General features: G+C 38.0%; 1 protein-coding gene, 1 long non-coding RNA gene and 1 pseudogene across 2 annotated transcripts; 2 read left to right on the top strand and 1 right to left on the bottom strand.

Annotated features, from left to right (window-relative positions):
* The first annotated feature begins 476 nt into the window (after window positions 1-476).
* On the top strand, window positions 477-1986 carry LOC145220438 (uncharacterized). The gene is made up of 2 exons (XR_013858179.1): window positions 477-1133; window positions 1166-1986. It is a non-coding gene; the product is annotated as an uncharacterized LOC145220438 (long non-coding RNA).
* A 2746-nt stretch (window positions 1987-4732) lies between these two features.
* LOC145220379 (uncharacterized) lies at window positions 4733-5324 on the bottom strand (annotated as a pseudogene).
* Window positions 5325-18346: 13022 nt separating this feature from the next.
* On the top strand, window positions 18347-21506 carry LOC145219661 (uncharacterized). The gene is made up of 5 exons (XM_080086994.1): window positions 18347-18456; window positions 19623-19734; window positions 19869-20011; window positions 20150-20374; window positions 20619-21506. Exons 1-5 carry the CDS (start codon window positions 18347-18349, stop codon window positions 21067-21069), a joined length of 1041 nt encoding a protein of 346 aa, XP_079943120.1. The 3' UTR covers window positions 21070-21506.
* The last annotated feature ends 4230 nt before the right edge of the window (window positions 21507-25736 follow it).

The raw sequence follows: 25736 nt of genomic DNA, 5'->3' as shown, positions 1-25736 counted from the left end.
AACGTGAGCAGCAAAAATGCAAGAAATTAAATTTGAAAAAGTTGTAACTAACATTTTGTTACCAACTTAAGACTACCACATTTGTAGGTTTGACTATTTTGGTGGACAGTAAACAAAAATCTCATCAAATTGAGTTGTGGTGCTTTAGTGTTATTTTATAGCAGGCCAATATTCTTCTTCCGAATAAAATATGATTCGATCAAATTAGTTGTTCTGCAAGAAGTGCGTCCAAGTGGTACGAGATCATAAAAGGTTGGGAACCCCTGGTTTATGTGTTATGTATCCTCAGCAAATGTATTTAATGCCGTTGTTCAGTTTTTTTTCTATGCTCATATATTGTTGTCTCATCACATTGTAATTGGGTTTGTAATAAGAACTTAAAAATAACAATGACTTTACATTTTTCATTAAAATGGTTGCTGCCCTGCTGCCCGAATTGGACCATACTGATGAGTGATGACCTTTCTTTAAAACAACTTAAACTTAGTTAATGAATGAAAAACTTTTTGTAACCTAAGGAATCTCCCGCAGACAATAGAATGTAAAAAAGAAAGATTCTTGCTTCTTATCAGTAGTATATTTAGACTGTTTCATGAAGAACAGGTACAAAGCATAAATCATTTCTTTACAAACAGAAATATATATTTCGCCTAGAATACACAGGCATCGTCAGTTTCTGTAAAAAAGCAGACACGTGGTGTACCCATCGCGCTACTTGGAAAATGTTTGACTGCTCTGCAAACAACGACCGAGCTGCTCTACTGCGCCACTATGCGGACAACCATAATGCAATACTAAAGCGCAAACCTCAAATCCACCTGTGTTTTTATGTCGTTTTCGTTCAAATTGCTCCAATCAATCTTTTGGATATTTATGGGGATAAATGGCTTAATAAGATCAAGGCCGAAATCAACATCCAAAAAATGATCCTACCGCGCGTGAGGTAATTGTCCATTGTTTGTTTCAACGCCCTTTATTTTTGGTTTTATTGCTTTCTCGCCCTTGGGGTTGATTACTTCCCTCCGCATGTGGTTTTTCTTGGCTTATCAGTTGTGCTACGTCTCCTTTTTCTTGTTTTTTCTCGTGTCGCTTGTTGGTACTCGCCAGTCATGGTTTGCCTCTGTGCTTCGCAGGTGTTTAAATTGTAGAGTTACAACTTTTTCAGGTGTTTTACATATTTTATTTTTTTACCACTTTATATCGACAGTCCACCACGTGTCTGCTTTTTTACAGAAACTGACGATGCCTGTGTATTCTAGGCGAAATATATATTTCTGTTTGTAAAGAAATGATTTATGCTTTGTACCTGTTCTTCATGAAACAGTCTAAATATAGTTAATGAATCCCTAGAAATACTTTAAATGTATAAAACACCAAGGGCGCTCTCTAAACAAAATAAAACAATATGTATCGGTTTGCCCAGAAAAGCAAAAAAAAAGTGGGAACGGATCTTGAGCCTCGCTCCCAATACCACCGCTTGGGAAAAGCAGTACTCAAAAGTCTATAACTCTACAATCGAAACCAAATTACGTTCTCTGCGTGCCATTGTAACAGATGAAGCATGGAAAAAATAATTCAGACCAATGTGTTTTCTGTCTAAACGGCCCTTTTATCACCGTAAACATGGTAAAAGCTACAGGGGAGCTTGGATTTCAGCAAAACTTTTAATTTTCTTGCAAGTAAACCCTGTATCTCTTATTTTTGGAACTGTCATATATCGTTGTAAGTGTGGAGGAACTTTACCAACGCTGTGATTGTTTATTTCATTGTTTAAAACGGTTAAAAAGAATATGTGAGTGCATTGCACTCTAATAAACTCCCAATTTTTAAGGTAAAGTGGGCTAGCCTTTATTCCAACTTGACGCTACTGGATTGGTGCTATTTTTATGCTCGTCCGTCTTCATTTTTTGTGTCTTGTATAATATATATTTTCAATAAAAAACAACAAAGAAAAACGGAAAAACGTGGGAAATCTTTTCTTACAATTGTTCAGAATCAGATCTGCAAGTGTTAGTGGTTGCACCACCACAAATGATCATATTCCTCTGTCACATAATAGTGAACAATACATTCTAGAATAGGGACCAAAATGCATTTGTCAATGCCACATTTTGAAATCTTTTTTTTTTAATTTTCTGTTTATATCATCATTTCGCACGTGTGCGGCCAATCTTGAAGTGAATGTGAAATTGGTCATATTCCTCCCACAAACAGAATATTTAAAATATATGCGACGAAAAAAACATTATTAACATGTGTAAAAAAATATATACCTGTCTTTTGACATCTCAGATTTTTTTTATTCACACACATTTGAATTAATCGATAGTGTACTGTTTCGAATAATTCTAAAATTGCGATTTGGATCCTTGTGTGTTTCACATAAAAAGGCATCTGAAAGGCTAGGCTAGGTATTTTCATTGTATTCCTTTTTTCTTTTAAAAGGTTTTCGGAATTCCACTCATAGCATACACTTGTTTGGTCCAAACACACATTTCTTCCTTAAATGACCGTGTAATCTGTTCTTTGAAAACGCAAACATTGCAATTATAATACACAATACTGAAAAAATCTGTGAAGCTACATCAGACACAATGAAACAATGCTTATAAGAAATGCGAAAATCAATGCACAAGTTTTGATGCTTCTATAAACTTTTGGAACCATATCTTTAAACTAAATGAGGTCGTGGAGCTGATTATTCGTATCATCTATTCTACACTTCCTGTTATTCCATAATTTTCACTAAGCTTTTTTAAAGCTGCTGAAGTTGTCTATACAACATAGTCGAATAGTCACTTTATGTTTGCTTGCTAACTTACGTCTGAATTGTGAATTACTCTCCATCAAGAAAGAATTGCTCTTGGTCAAATTGTTGAATGTAAGTCAATAAAGCAACTTCATTTACAAAAAAACTAACAATTTTGTAATCCACGAATTTATTGGGTTATAAACATCATATAGTTTGAACAGTTTAAAAAAGAAGCACTCTGTTGACTTGTAGGCTGGAAACATAATTACTTCAAACATGGTTATCATGTACGAATGCTGAGAGGCCACCTCTTTCATCTGCCGGAAATTATTCCAGCATTCACTGTGAATAACAATGTACGGAGTTTCATTGTTCCAGCACACTTTTGCTTTTGTTTTATCTGCAATATACATAAATGTATTTTTATACATGTATGTATTATATAAAACATTTATGGGACTATTGCTGACTCTTATGCCAACAAAAATGTCTTAATTACTGGCCTACCGTATGTCATTGTTTGTGACAAAACCCAATTTAAAGCAAACATAGTTTGGAAATGCAGAATTGATTTCTCTGCATCTTCTTTACATTGAAACCACTGTGAACAACAAAATCTATTTCAAGAAGCCGAAGTCAAACCGCAATCATTTTTAAAGTAAAAAATCACAAACCTTTTGAATTTGATTTTCTGTTGCAAAGTCAAATAAGTTATTTTTTTTTAAAAATAACAAAAACATACGCAGTTTCGTTGCATGGAGTCATAATTGGTTGGATTACATCCTCCACTTCCACTGAAACGTACGTGGTTTCGTTGCATACATTTTTAACTTCTGGTTTTATGTCAACCATTTTTCTAATTTACGACTTATATCAAATTTCCAATCCAATTTAATGTAATATACTAGCTAAACCAAAACAACAACAACGCATATATACAACTTATATTAAATTTACAATCCAATTTAATGTAATATACTAGCTAAACCAAACAAGAACAACGCATACATAACGTTGAAGCTTTTTTAGCTTGCGTCGTTTTGGCGCGAATGCTCCTTTACGCCACCTATCGAAAATTAAGCACTTTTGGATCAGGCGAAACGTATGGTGTTAGTAGCTCTACCAATGCTGTGTATGTGAGAAAAGATTTGTTGCAAGGGGGGATTTAACAATGCACATGACGACCCGCGCAACAGAGGAACCTTATCGATGTGATTTTTGTGAGAAATCATTATTTAGCCGACGGGGACAATTAAAAAGACACATGTTGACACACACGAGACACCATTAGGTTGCGCGTATTTTTTGGCAAGTATCATATAGTTGGTATCCCTAGTTTATCTGAGTCGAGATGAAATATAAATGAAATACTCTCGCACGAAACAAATTAATTCCTGATTGTACACGTTGGTGCTTTTTTAAACAATGAGGTACCCGCGGTTTGTTCTTCGGGGTCTTAGCAGTGTTACCGACGGGCACAAATACCCGGGGGTACGGGGAGGACGACTTTGCATTTGACCCCGCAATATTTCGAAATTTTTGTTTCGAAACAGCGAAAAACGTGTATGTACCAGTGTGCCGTGTTGACCTATCGTAGATTATTATTAGACCGTATCAAGCATAAGCGTGACATTTATTCATGATAATCTATATATATGACATGGTACAGTTGCTGTCATTTAAGATCAGCAAATCGCAAAGCAGAGATTAAAAATAATGGGAGTAGGCAATATCGTAGTGAGGTGAACAAAATCGTCCGTAAACAATAGTCAATCCATAATTATACTTACCTGCTATCCGATTCTCAGATCGCCTGCGGATCTAAACAATCCGGCATTTCGTCTGATGAGTTGCTGAAATCGGCACGCGTCGACAATGACACGTTTATTGCCGGCGACAATTGTGTCCCTTTCCTTAAAAGACTGAAAGTTCGTTGGTTCGCTAATCAAAGCAATTTGATCAGCGCTTTCGGCCAACGCATCAACCGACAAGCCGTAATCGGGCGCCAAAAACGACTGGTTCAACAACTTTTCAGCAACCGGTACTAGATCTTGGTTATCGCCCGGAGGAACCAAACTATCGACAGAGACAATAGGGCGCTTACTTTCCAACGTAACATCGGGAAGCGACTTATTTACCTTAGCAACAGGGTTTATGAGAGCCTGTTTTACATTATCATATGAAAGACAACCAACAGCACCCAAAATGACGTGGCTGATCCTCTGCGCTTGTGCCTCGTTCAACGCGGAGACAATTAAACCCATTTTCACAGCGTCAGACGTTATTCGATGGCTTTGAAAAATGTTTTCCACCGTTGTAAACCAAAATCTTACAGTATCTGTCCACATGGGGGGTAAATTAAGTTCACCAACTCCAAAAGGCGCAGAATGAACTGGATAGCGAGGCGTAAAATACTGTGGACACGGTGCTTGGCTAGGCGGCAAAAACGACGATCACTTGACAGAATAATTCGAGCCGTTGGTGCAGTCCATACAGACTGGAAAGGCGTGTTATAACAATGTGTCGCAGCGCTTACAGAAACGGGAACGAAGCTAGCAGTTCTCTGCATCATTAATTTAGGCGTTGTTTAATGCGCGGAAATCAACATCACCTGAGGGGGAACCAAACTTGTACTGACCCTTTACGGGTAGACAATATAGAACACTACCGAATATCTGACTCCTTAATTAAACAAACTAATGCTGTTAAACTAAACCTAAATGACGCAACACTTCAGTAACATTCCCACATTATATTTCGATAAAGCATGTCACAAAAGCGCCACTTGCGGCTGAACACGCAAAACAATTGTCACCGCGTCACGAATCAACTCGAATGCATACTCTCGGTAACTCATGCACTCCACTCCTATGGTAACTGTTTTAAGTTTAAAATACGTCGATTTTTATAGCGTTCAGGTTACATACTGTTGTTACGGAACTATTCTGAGCCCGAACCCTGCAATAACGGCCCACCACCAAAGCCAAAGATACCGCGCACTGGTTTAATTTTGGGCGGCGCAACTTTTTTAAAACTATAAAATAAACCACGATAAAAGTATAGCTACGTTAAAATAAAAGTATAGCTACGTCACTCTCCCTTAAATTTATCGGGTGGCACACGTTCCACCGGCACATCACAATCTCTGCAGAATTCCTTGGGTGGCAAACGTTCCACCGGCACATAACATCTTCTGCATAATTCATCGGTAGGCAAACGTTCCACCGGCACATCACATTCTCTGCAGAATTCATCGGGTGGCAAACGTTCCACCGGCACATCACATTCTCTGCAGAATTCCTCGGGTGGCAAACATTCCACCGGCACATCACAGTCTCTGCAGAATTCCTCGGGTGGCAAACATTCCACCGGCACATCACAGTCTCTGCAGAATTTCTCGGGTGGCAAACGTTCCATCGGCACATCACACTTTTGTACAACGGGCGTCGTTTCTGGCGGCGCAAACCGTTCTCGCGTTTCCTGGACCCAAGAATCGAACCTGGCTGCGCTTCGCTTTAGATCCTCATAAGGTGCAGCCTGCAGATCAGGCACAGTTTCTTGCAAATACGCCAACTGATCTTCAGCAACCAGGCCCTTCAATAGCGCTTGCTTTTCTCTTTCCGGCACTTTCACGTGATCACAATAGGTTTCTAACAGTATAGCAAAGTCATAAAGGCTTAACCTTCCGCCGTAACGCGATGATTGCGATAAAACATAAAAACATGGTTAATTTCGATCTATCCAAAAGAACAAAACGCTACAAAAAATTGACTTTTCTCTTTGAACTAAACCAGCGGGTGGTGGTAACAGGGTCCTGGCGTGCTCGCCAATTTGTTACGGAATTATTCTGGGCCCCAACCCTGCAATAACCGCCCACCACCAAAGCCAAAGATACCGCGCACTGGTTTAATTTTGGGCGGCGCAACTTTTTTAAAACTATAAAATAAACCACGATAAAAGTATAGCCACGTTAAAATGCAACAACACGTGGCGACCTTCAATCAAACAACACCTCGCGTTACACGCGCCACCCAGAGAAAAAGCCTGTTTTACAGAACAACAGGTAGCTTTTATAAGTGCCTGATTGGTAAAGCAGCGCATTCCAGGCCAATCAGCGCAACTCGTGTAGACTACAGGCAAAGGAAGGGAATGCTAACAACGTGCCACAAACCAAATAACACAAGAGAAAAGAAATGCGCGTGACGGTGCCAAATCAGGAAAACAAAGTGTACTATAGTGTTTATAAACAACATAACTGTGCATGACCAAAATATTTGGTCACACTGTTATGCGGGCTTAGTTGTAAAAACGTACGTCCGAGAAGATTAACTGAGTTCTAAACCGTAATTATTCGTTAAGTTGATTTTAGAAACGTCATGTGTAACCTGACTGGAAGCCAAACAAGACGTGGTTCCCGTTAACACGTAAATTAGAGATACAACGATAGCCTTAAGTAGTAATAAGAAAAACAGATTTAATAGCTGGTCAAGCTTTTGTGGAGAAAAAGGTGAGGTTTGACCGAGGCAAATACGTCACGATAATTACATGCAATTAAATGTTTTGAATTAAAAGTCCAAAGTCCGATATGTTTCAAATGAAAAGTCCAAGGTCCGATACAGATGCAAACTTTTCTAAGGAACACCATTATTACCAAAAGACTTGCACTTGCAGTGCTAGCACTAAATAAAAAAAAACAGTTTCCTAATTGTCATTTGGAAATCAAGGAAGAAGCTTTCAATTATTTTGCCCAAACTATAACTTTATGATCCATTCTGGTTGTGAAAAGAAAGCACAAGGTTTAATGATATGTTTCAAACTTAAGTGAGAGTGTTGTAAATTTTAAAGCTTGGAGAGTTTTGCAATTCAAAAAAAGGAATTATTAGCTATTTGCCACCAAATAATGCAGCAAGTATAGCAAAGTTAAAAACAATTAATAGTCTGTACACAAAAATTAAGAAAAGATGTTTAAATAAACAAGTTCTGACACAAATGTAATATGGTTGTCAAATGTGTCAGTTATGATACCAATAAAAAGCTTTATGGCTAGTTTGTTTGTGTGGCAATAATCTGTGAAGTGTCATAGAATATGTTGAAAACGCTGACTGTGACTATAAATTACTTAAATGAAACATGGCCATACTAATGACTAAATAGCAAGTGTGTTAGTTAGTGATCATTGTTATAACCAGTTTTTCTTAAATGTTGTCCAACTGAAATGCTTATATACACTGTTGTTGTGTTTTGCCGTATTTACAACCGCTTCGTTTCGAGTCTGTGTCACGTGTGTTTTTGTGCCACATTATTATTGCATGTTATTGAGTTTGGTTCGTCGCTGTTGAAGTAAACAAAATACACAAGTGATACCGTCTGCTGTTTGCACTCGTGTACATTATTGTGTATCAAAAATTACGTCACAATGGCTAATTAAGATTTGTGTTACTTGTTTTTCTAGACCAAACAATGGCTAGAAAACTGGAAATGTGGCTTTTCTATATACTGCCAATCACAGGCGCCCACTTGAAAAAATATGCGGGGAGGCAGAAGCAAAACTTTCTAACCTAACATAGTACAAAAAACGCCGACTCCCAGATTTTTACACAAAAACGCCCATACACGACTCGGTCACCATTAACTGGTGACGTAATAATTTCCGCACGTGGTGGTAACGCAATTTATTAGTATGACTGTAGAGGTTCATTAACTTTTGCTTTAGTTGCACACACTGAAAGTGCGACAGGACTTGACGTAGGTCGTGATATAGATGTTCGAACTCGACTTGGATGCAGTTGATGTTAATTTTGGTTGGAAAGTGTGCAAAGTCAAGACCTTTGTTGAGAAGGTTAAGATCAGATTGAGTGAGCGCGGTGTCCGAGAGATTGCAAACACAGAAGCTTGTGAAAGCATTTGTGCATAAAGATATGCAAGGATTACTCAACCGATCTTCGGTTGTTTACAGACTGAAATGTTCTTGTGGAAAAACCTACATTGGAGAAACCAGGCGAAACCTTGGAACGCGAGTTCATGAACACCAACAAATCGAAACGTCCGAGGTGTGTCAACACCTTCAGGCTAACAAAGACCATGTAGTGGACTTTAAAAACCCGGAAGTGCTTGGGACAGCCAGGGACCGCTATCGACTAATGTTACTGGAATCAATTTTCATTCAACTCTATAAACCGGAATTAAACGTTGATTCTAAGTCGGTTCCTTTGTATTTGTTTAATACCTAATTAACTTATTGCGTATTTTTGATGTGACGTGCTGTCCTACTATTGTTTCTTTGTTTGTAAATATGTTGTATGTCGTAGTTGCTCTGCACCTGTTTGGTCAGACGCACACTCGCAGGTGGCTTACACCTCGCTTCTGCGCACCTTTTTTATATCTATCGTTTTTATGCGACGCTTGTTTCGCACCTTTTTATCATTCTTTTATCCGACTAAAGTGTATATAAATGGGTGCAATTGATGTGGCCTACATATCACTGATGATGGCATGAGCATTTGCCGAAACGTTTGAACAATAAAGCATGTCGCTTTTTACGTCTATTTGGGCCGTTATTTTCACCATTAAACTGCTTTTTTTCATATAGAAACTAGTAAATTGTGAAATGTTGATTTTATTTACAAGGAAAGAACAGAAATGCTTTATTGCTCATTGACAAAATGTGTTTTGTCTAATTGGATTCTGAGCAGCAAACTCAGTGACAAGTTGATCCACATCAAGAGAGTCAACAATTTCCTTGTGGGTGCTTAAAATGCAGGTGCTGTTGAGACGTTCCTGTGACATGGTGGAACGCAAGTACGTTTTAATTCGACGTAGAGTGCTAAAAGATCTTTCTGCCTCGCAAGAAGTGGATGGCAAACACATATACAATCGAAGAAGAGTTGTCATGTTTGGATGGGCGTATTTAAGAGTCGGTTCTGTGCGAAATATTTCAATAATGTTTCCAATTATTGGTTTCGAAATGTGGAGATGCTGAAGGTAATTTCGGAAATACTGGACTTCCAAGGAAAGGCGATTGCAGTTGACGTCGGGAAAGTTTTCAATTAACTGTGCCTGGTCAACTTGTTTGCAAAGAAGTTTGTCCTCCATCTACCGAACTTTTGCCAAATTTTCTTTAGAAAATTGGTTGACAAGTTCACAGTGAAGGGGAGTCAAATTGATATCTTGCGAACATCGACGCTTTCTTGCAACAACCGATTCAGATATTTTAAGTTGATTCGCTGAATCCACTACAGATTGTACAAAAGCTTCCTCATTTTTGTCGGAAGCACTCTCCTCTGAAAACGTGTTTACCAGTCTCCCAATCATTTCCTGAACTTCGGCCACAGTTGTATTTCTAAGTTGCATTTTAGTGTGAACTGGATGAACGGGAATCAAAAATCTTTCCATTAGACGCAGCATAAAGTAAGTCGAAAATTTTTCCAGGGAAGCAAGATGAGAGCGCGCATTTGAACGTGTAACCACATCTATCGAAGTTTCGGATTGCAAACTTTCAAGCCAATCTAGAATTTTTTCATAATTCTGCAAAAATGATTCCAGAGCAGGCAGGCAGGCAAAAAACCCACCTGGTGGGGCACAATGGACGAAGACTCTTTGGCAAACACTCATTTTCATTGCCAACGTTGAAATTGGAAAACATTGCCAATCTTTTAGGGCAGGGGTGTGCAACCTTTGTTACTGTCGGGCCAAATACAATAGCCAAAAGTAGATCGCGGGCCGCACCTATGTATAACACAAGGTGATTTTACTTTGTTGCTTACCAAATATTCTTAACTACAACTAAAATTCGCATTCGAATCTAGTCACATATTGCCTGGTCGCAGAAAAATAGTATCGGGCGCATTAATTTGCTCAAAAATATATAATAGTTGGACTCGTTTGTCAGTCAATTTGAAATTCAAGCGTCTCCGCGGGCCGCACAACCTTTTTTTAAGGGCCGCAGGTTGCACACCCCTGTTTTAGGGGAAGACTTAATAAACTTAACCACACTGCTAAGGACAGATATCGCAGTAATTGCTTCTGTGTGCAAATTCAGAGCTTCTTGTACAACAAGATTCAACTGGTGGCCGGCACAGTAAATAAATGTGGCTAACGGGTTTATTCGCCGAATTCGTGCCTGCACGCCACTTATGTTCCCTCGCATGTTTGCTGCACCATCACATGACTGTCCACGGCAATTATTTATGTCAATATGATGTTCATTCAGAGCACCAATAATTACTGCAACTAGACTTTCAGCGCTAGTTGATGCTGTTGAATACAGCCCGAGCAAACTTTCTTTTATTTCAAGTTGCTCAGTCACGAAGCGTAAGCACACAGAAACTTGTTCCTTGCATGAAATGTCCGTCGTCTCGTCGCTTATAATACTAAAAAACTTAGCATCCTTCACTTCAGAAACAATTTTTTTGGTAACAGCAAATGCACAAATTTGTATTATTTCATTTTGTATGCGATGACTCAGCCATCTGTATTTTTTATCGCCGTGCAACCAATCCTTCAACTCTGTGTTGTTTTTTTCTAAAAATCTAATTAGTTGCATCATGTTGGAATTGACATCTGCTAGGCCTTGCCGTGTTAAAAAAATCACGCTTTCAAAAAAAGCATGCAGAGCTTTTCTATTACTGGCAATACTTTTTTTCCTTCGATCTGAAATTCGATCCATCAGTGCCTCATCACCTGCATCGCCGGCTTGAACCGAGGCAAGGTCCTTGTGGTGCTTGCTTTCGTGATGTTTTAGCAGATCAGGCTTTCCTTTTTTCCAATTGTTAAATCACTTAACCCAAACAATACCTTGGCCTTCCAAAAAATTTCGTGAAGCTGGTCCAACTCGGTTGTTTTCATAGGCCCCATTTACAGACCTTGCACGTCAAACTGTCATTGACTGAATCATAATCAATCCAGTGGAACTCTTCAATCCACGACTGTTGGAATTTGCGACCATGCTGTGAAGCTGGCTCTGTCTCAAACACGATATCTTGCGCGGCTTTATCTACAACCACTTTGTCACTGCATACGGGCGCCACTGTAACATTTACCTCGGTAGTTTGACGGAAAAAGCTTTTTATTGTCGGCTGCTTACTCATGATTCTGTTATAAGGCTTGATTTTAAAGAATAAACTTTGGAACATAAACTTCTGATCATTGACTTACCTTGCGTCTATGACGTAACACTATGCATTCGGGTAAATAATATATTGTAGAGAGGGTAGTAAAAGAAAAAATAAACGTTGTTTATTGAATATTAAGACGCCCGGTAAGGGACGTCGAAACGTCGGATGACTTGTACATACTTGCCGGACAAACAAAAAAAGACTTATTGTTTATTTCATTTGCAAATCTTGCTTGTGACGTGGTTGGGGATGCAAATACCCGGGGAGGCGCCCGCCTCCCCGTGAGTGGGCGCCAATGATTGGTCCTATTTGTTTTTGGTAGCCAATGCTTCAACAACACGTAAGCATTACCCCAGTGATCAGAATAGAAAATAAAAAATGTTCCAGGCCTATGCTCAAGTTCGTGTTTGTAAAGACTCATAAAACTGGTTCAAGTACTACGAAGTGGTTGCTCCACAAATTCATGAATAAACATAACGTGTCACAGGTGAGGTTTATAACTTCGGCTAACGTGGTGTACAAAAAAAGGTATCATTGCAGATTTCGGTTTTGTTCAATTGAAATAACATGAAACTTACCGCAACAACCACTACTCACTATGTTTGTTTCCTTTTTTGGCCTTGTCGACTTGACAGTTTAGAAGTTCATTAGAAAAGCACCGAATTTTACGCTTTTATTTGTGATCTGGAAAAGATTTACTTTTAGGCAGTCCTTTCGGATGCTGCCGCTAAAATATTCCAATGCTTTTGTTTTGGTACTGTTTAGATTTATAAGAACGAACTTGCATTGTATAATTTCACTCAAAGAGGACCTTGAAATGTTTTGTGTTATGCAGGCCTGTTTTCAGGGACTACAAATCAACAAATCACACCGTTTCCTTTAGATAATATCGGTTCTGCATCATATGGTTATTATTTTGCAGTTGCAGACTGCGGAATTTCCGATCGGCTTAGTAGGAGGATATCCAGGCCGCTTCAAGTGCAAGTTTAGTTTTCCAAAAGGATTTGCAATTAATGTTAATCACGTGAGGTTTGATGCAGATGAGATGAAAAGATGTTTTCATCCCGATACACGGTATATACTCGTTAATTTCGCGTACGGGGAAAAGACCAACAAATATTTTACTTTATGTATTTTACAATAATTCGAAAGCCATGGGACAATTTTCTTTCTTACAACTTTTTCCCAAAACTGAAAGCGCCTTCGTTCCACTGCGACCAGGGGCGGCTCGTGCTAGGGTGCTGCCTACCACAACAATACAGATAACTTTCATGATACTTATAAATAAGTATAATTTCTGCCTTAATCGGCATTTTTTTTCATTTAATTATGACATTAATATGTTATCTATGGTGGAACTGCAGCTTCAGTTTCATGACGAATCGTGACGTTTTGCACTTGTGCGCACTTGGAAAAGCTAAATGCCGGGCGAAATAGGCGACAGGGTGCTGCGGCTCGCGCAGCTCCACCAATCACGTAGCGTGTGAACCGGCCGCTGTAGTTGTGTTGTCTGTTCCGGGTCTATATTGTGCTCCAAAACCAAACCCGTTTGATATATTAAGTTCGACAGTGAGTACAGTTAAATAATTATTTTGGCATCTTTTAATTTATTTGTTTGAAGGTTAGTCGTGAATTTTTAAGATGACTGTAAGTGGGCTTCAGTTTTTTTGCAGTTATCATTGAGTTAGAAAGTGTATCTATAGATGGTATACCACCTTGAAAAAGAAAAAGGTCATCTAATACTTTGAAAATTCACGATTAATCTTTACAATAAAAACCTGAATAAAAAGTTAAGAAAACTGGAATAAAACATCTGCTATTCCAAATATGTCATGCAGGAATAAGCAACCACAAGAACTACTCAGTTTTAGTTTTTAATGCTAACAAAGAAACAATAGCTTTGTGACTGTGAAGTTAAATGCCTCACTGAAATTCAGGCAATATTAAATGCAGAACAAACAATTGCACAAGCAACAGGAATTTTGAAATACCTTAGTGATGGCATCACAAGCAACAGGAATTTTGAAATACCTTAGTGATGACAACACAAGCAACAGGAATTTTGAAATACCTTAGTGATGACAATTTCAAGTTTTGGAAATACCTTAGTGATGACAATTTCAAGTTTTGGTTTCTTAACACACCATGTGGACAGTATTTGCAACCAAGTGCAATATTGTGTATTGATATAATGGACATGTTATGTTTCTGTAAACAGTAGCTGCTAAATTGCTTTACATGAAATGTTTCTTAAAAATGAACATTGTACAGGGGAGATAGTAGTGACCACCAAACATAGTCTGTTGTTAAAAGTTACTGAAACTTTTAAAGGAAAGCCAGTTAGCCAGCAATTTCCATGAGTCTCTCAAAGGCAAAACGGTTCTTGTCAACACTGAAAAGGATGCAAACTTTTCTAAGGAACACCATTATTTCCAAAAATACTTGCAGTGATAGCATAAAAAAAAAACAGTTTCTTGGTTGTCATTTGGAAATCAAGGAAGAAGTTATCAATTATTTTGCTTAAACTATAGCTTTATGATTCATTTTGGTTGTAAAATAGAAGCACAAGGTTTAATAATATGATTTAAGTGTGAGTGTTGTGATTTTCAAAGCTTGTAGAGTTTTGTACTTAAAAAAGGAATTATAAGCTATTTGCCACCGAATAAAGCAGCAAGTTTAGCAGTTAAGAAAGTTACAAACAATTAATAGTTGTACACACACAAAATTAAACAAGTTCTGACACAAATGTAATGTGGTTGTTGAATTTGTCAGTTATGATGCAAATAAAAAGCTTTATGACTATTTTTGTGTGTGGCAATTATAATCTGTGACGTGTAATGGAATATGTTGAAAATGCTGACTGTAGCTATAAGATACTTAAATGATACATCACCACATTAATGAATGAATAGAAAGTGTGTTAGTTAGTAGTCATTGTTATAACCAGTTTTACTTAAATGTTGTCCAACTGAAATACTTTTGACTCATTTATTAATATTTTTTCTACATACTGTTGTTGTGTTTTACGGTATTTACAACCGCTTTGTTTTGGGTCTGTGGCACGTGTGTTTTTGTGCCACATTATTACTGCATGTTATTGAGTTAGTTCCGTCGCTGTGCAAGTAAACGAAATTCCCCAATGATACCGTCTGCTGTTTACACTCGTGTACATTAATGCCTAACGAAAATTACGTCACAATGGAGTTGCTAACTATGTCACAATGGAGTTGCTAAAGATTTGTATTACTTGTTTTTGTGCGCAAAACAATGGCTGGAAATCTAGAAATGTGGCTTTTCTATATATTGCCAACTTATATTTGTTCAATAAAGGCTAAAAATTGGAGCAGCACCCCCAGAAATTTTAGGCACGAGCCGCCACTGACTGCGACCAAATGCCATCAATTTACGTCAACCAGGGTGCAGACGCCAACACTGCTCAATTCCTTTCAAAAGCTGTATTATTGCTCAATTCGTCGGTTCCTTTCTATTTCAGGTGAGATTTGCCCCAATGCGGCAAAAAATTGTTTGAATAATATGAAATGACTTCTGGATCTGTCACAAACACTCGATTAAAACGAAACCCACTTTTGTGTCCAGGTACCGAAATTCTCAGTCATATGATTTAGGAATTGACTCGATGTTGGACGATGACAAAGAAATTAAAAGACAGATACGAGAATTGGATAAAAACATGGATCTAGTTATGCTGCTTGAATATCTTAAGGAGTCTTTCATACTCCTAAAGGCTTGTTTGAGATGCAAACTTCTATTTAACATGTTCTAACTTAAAATGTAACCAACAACGACTTCTTTTAAAAGCGTTGTGAAAGGATTTGATGCTAATCATCAAAGATAATTGTTTGTTTTTTTGCAAGAATATTTCAATGTTGAACTTTGGACGTTTTGAACCGAAAAATATCTTTTTTGTGTTAGGATCTACTGTGTTGCGATTGGGATGTTGTAAGCAATTTTGCCTATTTGAACAAAAATTTGTACAATCGAAAATCCCTAATTGATGAACAGGAGAAGAAAAACTTTCAGCAACTATATAACATTGTACGTAAGCACAGAAAAAGTTTTGTAACGCTCTTTCTGGAATCCGATATTATGTATAACACTGTTACTCGCTTCAAAATAAGCTTCTACACGTTAAGTCGCATGACTTGGCAGGAGTAGTAAACTTCTGTTGTTATTTAAGAAGCGTCAAGCGATAGTTTATAGATTCGAATACCGCGCATTCTTATTTCTAGGCTTGATTTGAGTTAAAGTAACGTTGTGTTCCGTAACAGTTGGTTTCTTTTGTGTTCAGGATATTGTACTTTACGATTTCTTCAACAAAACCCTTTGGAAACGGGTTGACGCATACGGACGGGAGAAAATGGCGAAGGATTTGGAAATACTGCGCAAAAGACAAACCAAGCCGTCAGCTGTAGGACCAAATCGTTTACCTCCAGAAGTAATTATAAATTCCTCATTAAAAGCGGAGTTGCAAAATTATATGTTCGAAAATAACGGAAAATGCATACTTCCCGGTTGGAAAGAGCCCCTGCTCATTCCTTAGATGAGTGGTCGGCAAACTTTACATAAGAAAAGTTTACGAATGAGGAAAGATTCAAGTGAGAAAAAGTACAATCGAAATTCGTATTCGACAAACCAGTTCTTGCATCATGCACGCGTTTCTGTTTGCTCAATTGTAATTTAGTTTGATGGAGCGTCATTTTTGTACCCTAATGACTAACCCACAGAGTTTTTCTGAATACGTTTTGCTACATTTTTTCCGTTGGTTATTAATTCTTGGTGTAACAATTTAAATACTAATATGATGTCATTGCCACTTAAAACACCCTAACGTCACCAACATTATTGTCGAAAAGTGATTGTTTGAAAAAAACATGACGAAGAAAAGACTGCCACTGTACGCTCAGTGACGACATGAGTTAAACCAGGGGTCTCCAACACTCTGCCCGCGGGCCACCCGCCAGGCAGTTTTCCGTGGCCCACGGCGTTATTGGCAATGAAAAGTCAAAGTAATATCTTGTAAAATTTAAAGGATGTGTTTGTTTTATTTCCCCTTCAAGTATTTCACAATTCAAAATTAAATATCAGTAAGTTAAAATACCAAATTTAACCGTTGTGATAGATTATTATTATTATTGTGATGAAATAATGCATCTCATCAAAGCGTAAAAAAACTGTAAGTTTTTTGTGCACACTATTTTTGTGTAGGTTTGGGATACGGAAATTTTCAGTTCATGAGGCCAACCAACATTTTAGTGACGTTTATGCTGGTCGCATTGACTTTTTCAGATCTGTATAGGTCAGTGGTTTCCAAACCATTTCATTTACATAACAGACGTCTCGTAATTTTCCGCGGTCCACGATCAATTCAATGCTAAAATCAATTAATCAGCTTAATCTACTAAATGTAATTTACCTTTTTGCCACTACAGCTTTATGATTTTTTACCTACATATTATCAATTGGTTACGCATATCAATGATCTAAGAGCGGATTGAGACATCACAGACAAAACTAAGATATGGAATTATGCGCAAACAATTGCTTTCTTTGTTGAATTTTGTGAAATAAAAAAGCATTGATGAACACGCAAATAAGATTGTAAAGTCATGAGCTCTTGGAGGTCAACAAAAATAACGCCGTTAGCCACTAAGGGACCATGAACTATCTAGTTTGGAAACATCTGGCGTGGAGTGTTAATTCCACAGTAATGTAATCACATATTTTTCTATGATTGGTAGCGTGTAGTATTTAGTGGCCCGCGACCTCAAAAGAAAATTAGCAAATTAGCCCGGGACAACCGTTGAATTGTAGACCCCTGAGTTAAACTATATCTACGCCATTAGGAGTAGCAGACTACAACTAAATCTTTGCATATATTGTTGTTTGTGCTGTACAATTTGATGCTTACAGACAAATTAGATCAATTGCACCGATAGCAAATTAAACTTTTTTCTAATGTGGAAGTTAACAGCACTGCCTTTTTCCGTCGGTACGATGAAGAGATAGCTGGCTTATTGCATTGTTCTGTACGTACCACAGAGTACACGCAATTTATCCAGGAGACGATGCGACTCGACCGGTCTAATTGCAAAAGCTTGTTCATATCACATCAGATATTGCTGCAACTTTAATCAAACAAGAGCAAGGGGTCTTGTCCTTAAACGACTTTTATGCATACCCATGTGCATTTAGTGACTGAATGCAGATGATTATAAATAGGAGACAACTTAAAATATAAGCTTGGCGAAAGTTAACGATTGCCACAAAACCAAGGCATTGAGAAAATGATAACTGTCGTTCCCAAATATAAAGAGTATTTGTAACAATCGAGATTTTGTAAAAGAGATGACCTGGGATTTCAAAGGCACTTGTTAAGTTTAACGCAAAATATTAACAACTCGGGAAACCGACGTATGCTCCCCAAACATTTTTATACTGCTCATATGACGATGTTACTCAAATGAGCGGAGAGTACTTTAAAGACTGTACTCGAGAGGAACTGTGGGAGTTTTCCAAGGATGAGGTTTTCGGAGAAAGATTATGGAACGAAAGTGTTGCGTTTACAAAAAAGTATCTTCCTTGGGAACTCAAGTGTAGCGAAAATGTCATTATCGACTTTAAATATCATTGTCGAATTTCGGGGACGAACAATTAACCCGAACAACACACGCATAGGCAGATAAGGCAGCTTCGTTACAATAAGTTTTTTTGTGAATATTGTACTGATTGTACATTGTGGCAATCTGTGTTTTGATTTCAAGCGACGCATGTTAAACAAAGCGCTAATATTCCATATCGCAACAATTACAGCAGGTACCGCAATCTTCGCATTAGATTGTTTAATCATATTAGTTGGCAAAACTATATTTAATAGAAGATCCAGCTATCATTCGAATACTTTAATACATAGCCGTACTACATGACACACAGTTGTATGACGCGGCGTTTCCGCTTCTCAGTGACGTAACAATCAGTCGAACCTGCAAATGCCTCCCACAGGTGTTGTTATGTTTTGATTGTAAACTCGTGGTTGTATTGTGCTTGCTGTTATAGGAAAAGGCAACTCACAGGCGAAGTTGTGCAGTCTGTTATTAGGATATTTCGTAAAAAAAGAAAATTTGTTAAGTTGGTGTAAACGGCAATGTATATTGCGATTCCATTTTATGATATAAAGCAAGAGTCATATGTTGCAGTTGGAATAAGTTTGCAAGTACTTTTTGTTGTTGACACTATTGTGTGGCATTTAGTAACCACAATAAAAACGACACTGACAGTTGCATGTATGATGTTGTGTGCCTACAGGTTGTGTATTTATTACATGCCGCTTAACAGTTTTATGCCATTGTTAGTTTACTTCTGATATCCGTCCACTTTGCGTTTACCGGCAGAGCGTCACAGGAAGCATGACGTCATCTAGAACAATGGTAACACAGCTTTACAACCGTCCATGTCCATATTATACTTGTTCACATTGAAGCAAAGCGTTTAAAAGAAGCATGCACTCAAGTAGCAGCCATGTAAAGAATCTAAAAGCTTGTAAAGAAAGTGTTTGATTTTTCTATTTTGATTTGGATGCTCTTTCTGAGACAGATAAAAACAAGTGCAGCCTTTCAGGTTTTATTCAACGTAAAGCGCGAAACAAACAAATATGTTACTTTTTTAGGCTGCATTTTCTTAGGCTAAGTAAAACTTTATTAGTTCGGTGGATTCAAACCTGATGATGTCATACAATTTAGGAGTTTTTGTAGTGATGATGGTTTACAAGCAGGGGAAGATCCCTATTCAGAAGTGGGAGTCCCACCTGCAAAACCTATTCCGGTTCAGGGTTATGTGAACTACAATTTTGAGGTAGGATACACATACCCATATCTTGCTAATTTTGTTCATTGAAATCTATCCAACTTTCGCTAATGTAAAAATATTGATGTGGAGTTTGCATTACTAAGTTGCTTAGTTTAACTTAAACCACACACACTTTATAGGTGGGGAGAAAAGGAAAGGCCCCAGGTCAGTTCGGGGGCTGGGTACAACATTTTACCACTAGCAAGGATGGCAAAATCCTGTATGTATGTGACCTTTGGAACAAACACGTACAGGTTATTGACCTGTTAAAGCGAAAACCAATGTGAGTAGCTAAGTTTAAAACATCGAAAATTACGATAGTTACGAACTCTAATTCAACAGTTGTTAATTGTTGGTGTAAAAAAAGAATTAATTTAACAAAAATGTATGATCTTGGTCTCGCATTCTCTCTTCTTTACAGAAGTTCCTTTCCGACCACTATGAAAGGATTTAACTTCCAAGCGCAAGGTGTCCAGGTTTGTAGGGACGGGAACTTATGTATTAATTGCGTTGGTTTTGACGGGACTTCGAGGATTGGGATTTTCTCTCCCGAAGGCCGAAAAATAAGCAGCTTCGGACCGGGTGTAATCGGTTCAACATCTTGTATTGCTGTAGACGATATGGACCGAATCGTTGCTATTGACAGGTAAGTTTCAAATTAAGAGCACATTCAATTAAGTTTGTACATTCGCTGAAATTTTTTCTTAGTATTCTTTAACTTTAGTTGTTAATGGTAACAGGCCAGTGAATAGAAGAAATATAAACTCAGCCCATCTATAAGTCTGGATAACGAATATAAGAATGATTTGTAAAGAATGTTGAACTTATAACGTAACATTATTGCAGTTGTGGGAAGATAAGGTTGAACATTTGATTTTTCTGTCATGCAGACGCAAGATGCGGATTTCTACGTGTTCAAAAGATGGCAGACTCTTGGAAAGTTTCAATCCGGGCATCAAGGGCGACCTCCTGCGGATTTGCTGCAACAGCAAAGGCCACGTTGTGGTGCCAAACCACCTTGAAAACCAGGTGGTGGTTTTTGACCCTTATGGGAACCCCATACACCTGATCCGCCCCCTAAGCGGTTGTGGGTACGAGATGAAGTACCCGGCCGGCGTCACGTGCGATTGTCATGACAACGTGTTCGTTTGTGATGTGGGGAATCACCGAGTTTTGCAGTTCAACTCTGATTGTGAGTTCAGGGCAGCGACATTAACCAAGCGTGACCACAAGCTATGGCGACCTCATGACGTCACTGCGACAAATTTGGGCGATTTAATTGTCAGCGAAGTTTCCGAAACTTTCGTAAAAATTTTCAATTTTTCGCCAAAAGTGTATTAGGATTTGCTTTCTGTAAAATCTCATTTTTGCTTTTGTTTGCTGTTGAACGTACTTATTTCAATTGTGTTTGTATGTTACCAGTTTTGTATGATGTGTATATCGCTCCTGAAATTATTTATCAAAATAACAGCACTGACATACAGCAAAAAAAGTTCGGGCCCAAGACGGAAAAATCACCTAAAATCCTACAGTTGACTTCATGAAGGTGAAAGCGGTTAAATAATTTGTCTTCCTCATTTTTCTGTTATTATATAACACCGCAAACAGACTCGGGAGATCTACTAGGTAAATAAACGAATGTTTTAACAAGTATCGTAATAAAGCTATACTGAGTTAACACCTCAAAATGATCGACTTGGGTATAGCAGGCACATGGCCACAAACAAAGCAAACTATCATCGTCTAACACAGGGCTTCTCAAACTGTGGGTCGCGAAACATTATGGGTTATTATGTAAGTCACAGTAAATAGTATACGTGCGTACATGTATTGTTTAAACATCATTCTCGTCTATTCAAACTGCTCTAAACATATTTTGTAGAACTTCAAAGAGTATTGCCAGCCTAGTAGCCATATGCGCCAGACTTTTTTATGCCTATTGTGCGCAAACAATGCGAAAAAGCAGATACCACAAGCGTCACAATATAGATTATTACGTCATAAAAACTAAGACTGTCATTCTGTGTATCAAGTCAGAAAATAATTTAGGCTTTTTAGGAACTATTAGATGGTATATATATATAATATAAGTATATTTCTTTACAGCATACCCATCAAGGGGTCGCGTAGAAATTTCTGTTTCAAAATGGGGTCGCAGAGCAAGAAAGTTTGAGTAGCCCTGGTCTCACAGAGATAAAATGTATTTCTTCATATGCTTTCGACACTAAGTGTGGTCAGAAACGGGCAACTGAATTGCTTCCGATTGTATATTAGCAGTAGCTACACAAACGCCATATATTGCGTGGCGCGAACTATGGAAAGGTACGTCTAGGAAAAGAAAGTGTATACCACATCCATTATTTTTGTAGAGCAGTTGCTGAAGACCGAGTTCAGGAAACCCGTATGTTATTCATAACATGGTTTAAAATATTGATGCTTTTCATACTTACTGCTATACTAAAACGTAAGGTTTTACATCGCTGTCGTATTGGTATTTTAAACCATGTTAAGAATAACTGTAGGAGTTTCGAATTTCACGTTAAAGTTTGTTGAAGTTAAAATAATTTTTTGGCAAAAAATGACCACAAAGCCTGCACTTGCGGCCACTTTTACAATAAAAGCACAGTTTTATTCCAAAGAACATACAGTATAAGGAGATTGTACGAAACAACTTTATCGGATAACGTGTAGTTAAAAGTATAACCTGCGTTGAAAAACAGACCAGTTAACCACTAGAGGTGCCATGAAAACACACTGAAGATACCCCGGTTCATTTCACGGCCGCTGCTTTAATCCGCCCCACATTACGTGCTCTGGTTTCCCCACAGGGAATTGAATTGCTTCCTGTCTGACAAGAACGCCTGCGTTCGCCGCACAACAATAGACTTATTCTGTGTGGAAAGGCAAGGAAAGGTTTTGGAAAACTTTACTACATAGAAAACCGAGTTGGGTGTAAGTTGCATGAAACTTACACTTACGATATGACTTTGCAAATGCGTACGCAACGATATGCGAAGTACCACTTGAATACCCGATGGAGCAGTTATTTTCGAAGTGACTTAGTTGGTCTACGACAAGAATTAATTTTGAATTTCGTCAGTGTCGCTCCATGTAGTAGGCAGTGTGAAACGTATGTGAAACAGTTATGGTTTTACTTGAAGATTGGTGTTGATTTTATTTCGCCATTTATGTTGTAAAGATTAGGAAACATATAAAGAACTTCCAGTTTTAAAAGTTTTACGTAGTGGTGTCAAGTTTGTACCCTGTCAGCTTGTGGCATACTTAAGTTCCGGCGCGCGGCGCACATTACGGATTTCTTTGTTTAACATCGCTGAATACAAATTTGTTTCTTATCTGCAAACTATGAACATTTGGCCCGAATTCTTCAAACCTATAAATGTATTTCACTAGAGATCTTGTGGTAATTTTACAAAAAAAGTTAGTCCCTGCCGTAGTGCAGAATGATTTTTTCACATTTAAACGAAAGAATTGGGACGCCAATACACACTTCATATTTTTCATGCAACGTAGCTTGGCGTGTTTTAGAGCAGTGTTTTTTTATCCGGTGTGTCTAGAGAGATTAACTAGCCTGTCGCAAAATTATTGTAATAAAGAATGCACCTACCACTGAATATTTCAAGGCTTAATGACAAAGACAAGGGCCTCATTTTATTTATTTAATTTTTTACCAAAATTACCGACATCTTTCACACCTTATTTAAAAATATTTGTAAACTTTTTAGCAAATGAAGTGTAATGTGAAAAATGGCTTTTTACAGCGGTAATGATGTAAAAAGCCGCATTAAATTCTAAATAAAGTTGTGGTAACAATTGTCTTGTTGGCCATTTACGCAGCTGCTTGTTTCCAACTGCCTTCTTTTGTGTATGGCCTGAAAATAACAATGGAGAAGGTGTTAATTGCCAGTCATTATCTAGCTTGCCTGTTCTTTTGAGCATTTTAAGTCACAACATCCCGGGCTCTCCATGCCGATGTGACGTTTGTGAGAAAACTTTCCGCAGAGAGCATCATCTTCAAAGTCACATGGTGATGCACACTAGAAATAAACAGTTCAATTGCGGCGTCTGCACAAAGACTTGCTACAAAATCACAAGCGACGACCCACGAGGAAAAAGTTCATTGTAAGAAAAAACCTTACCAATGCAAAGTTTGTAAAGAGAGTTTCGGATATAGTCAAACTTTGCACAACCATATGCTGCTCCATACCGGCGAGTTGCCATTCGCTTGTAAGTATTGCGAGAAGAAATTTTGTCTGCGCGGAAACATGTTGCGTCACATGAAAGTTCACACAACAGCGCAACGTCATCAGTGCACCGAATGTCCTCTTAGCTTTCCAAGAATTAAACAGTTTCAAGAACACATGAAGACAGAACATGGAAAAAGAAAGCTAAAAAACTTCACTGCCCTAAATGTACAAAGAACTTCATTTCAGCGTCTTGCCTCAATACACACAGGTGCAAAAGCATTAAAATTGTTGCAAAGTAATTTAGTCCGGATTGTCTTTAACAGGTGATTTGGTTACGTAATGTGTGTGTTTGTGCACAGAATTTGGTATATTAGTAACCCTAATTGTCAAAGTTGCTTTGTAATTACGGTTTAGCAGCAAATTACAACATTTCCAATAAGTCTTACCTTGACGCTAATTTTGTAAAGATAAAGTGGATCGCCACGACCGAACTGTTGAACGCTGCAAAGTTGATGATTCTTATCTCAGTAATCCACGTAATGCAATATGATAAAATTCACCGAGCTCTGCACTGCACTACGCATTAAAATACGGGGGAGAGCTAGCAGTGCCGGATTAACCATTAGGCAAAGTAGGCATGTGCCTACAGGCCAGTCAAAAATCCAGGCCACTTTAAAATCAGTAGAATGATTTAGGAACACTGATAATTCTAATTTTTTAGTTGGCAATCCTGATTTTCGGGCCACTTATAAATTGTGCCTACAGGCCAGCAGACCCTTAATCCAGCACTGAGTGCTAGAGAGAGTTCGGAGAAGGCTGACTGCTTATAATTTATTGCTCTGCAACTTGACGATATGAAGGGCCGTTTCCACGCAAAGTTCAAGTGTGTTTTAATTAGATTTCCTTCATAATGGAAAAAAAATAGATTCGTCAATTTTTTTTTCGAAAGTAATGTAATGCAAATAAAAACATTTAAGGTCCGCAACGTTGTAAATGTTTTGATTAACCTACTTGGTCACACTCACATACGGTGCTATTTTAATACGAAAGCAGCTGAATCGCTGTCAGATCATCTAGATTGCATGTACAATTGTCAAATGGGTTCCATTCTACGAGACTGGTTATGTCGCAAAATTCGTGACACTTGGCAATTGTTGTTAAATCATCGGTCGTTTACGCTTTTCCTTATTACATGAAGCATTTCAGTTGTGGTGTTAATTAGATACGCAGCCAGGAAGGGATTAAATACCGCGCACAAGCAATAACTGACGCAACGTATCATAAACGAAACATTCCAACACTCTTGGTTTTGCATACCATCGGAAACTGGTAATCAAAAATGGGTTCACCTACTTAGTATTCCAGTCTACCATCAATCTAAAAAAGAGGTCTGTAAAAAGGAGCATTTTGAATACGCGTAGGCATATTTTCAATTTTTCCGCAATGTTTTGTTTGTCACGCTTAGAGATTTAAATAAATGCATAAACTGCGCAGCCGGGTCAGTGAGAGCCACACATTGGCCATCGAGTCACTTAACCGATTACTCCTTACTTAAGAATAAAAGGTGGGAAAGGGACGAAAGGTAATAAATGGACATGCGGAGTGTTGTTGAAGCAGCAAACAAAATGAAAACTACATTAAGCAATAAGGTGAAACACAACATGCAATATAGAACATAGATAGTACCAAGAACATAGCAATTGTTACAGAGTACGAAACCCGAAGTGTCATACAACGGTGTAAAACGAAATGCACGAATCGCTTATTTCGGAACAATCTCGTAGATAAGCCCCTTTTACATAG

Source organism: Phallusia mammillata, chromosome 3 (assembly GCF_965637545.1).
Source record: "Phallusia mammillata chromosome 3, kaPhaMamm4.hap1.1, whole genome shotgun sequence".
In the NCBI taxonomy this organism is placed as follows: Eukaryota; Metazoa; Chordata; class Ascidiacea; order Phlebobranchia; family Ascidiidae; genus Phallusia; species Phallusia mammillata.
This window is presented reverse-complemented; position numbering and strand designations above follow the sequence as displayed.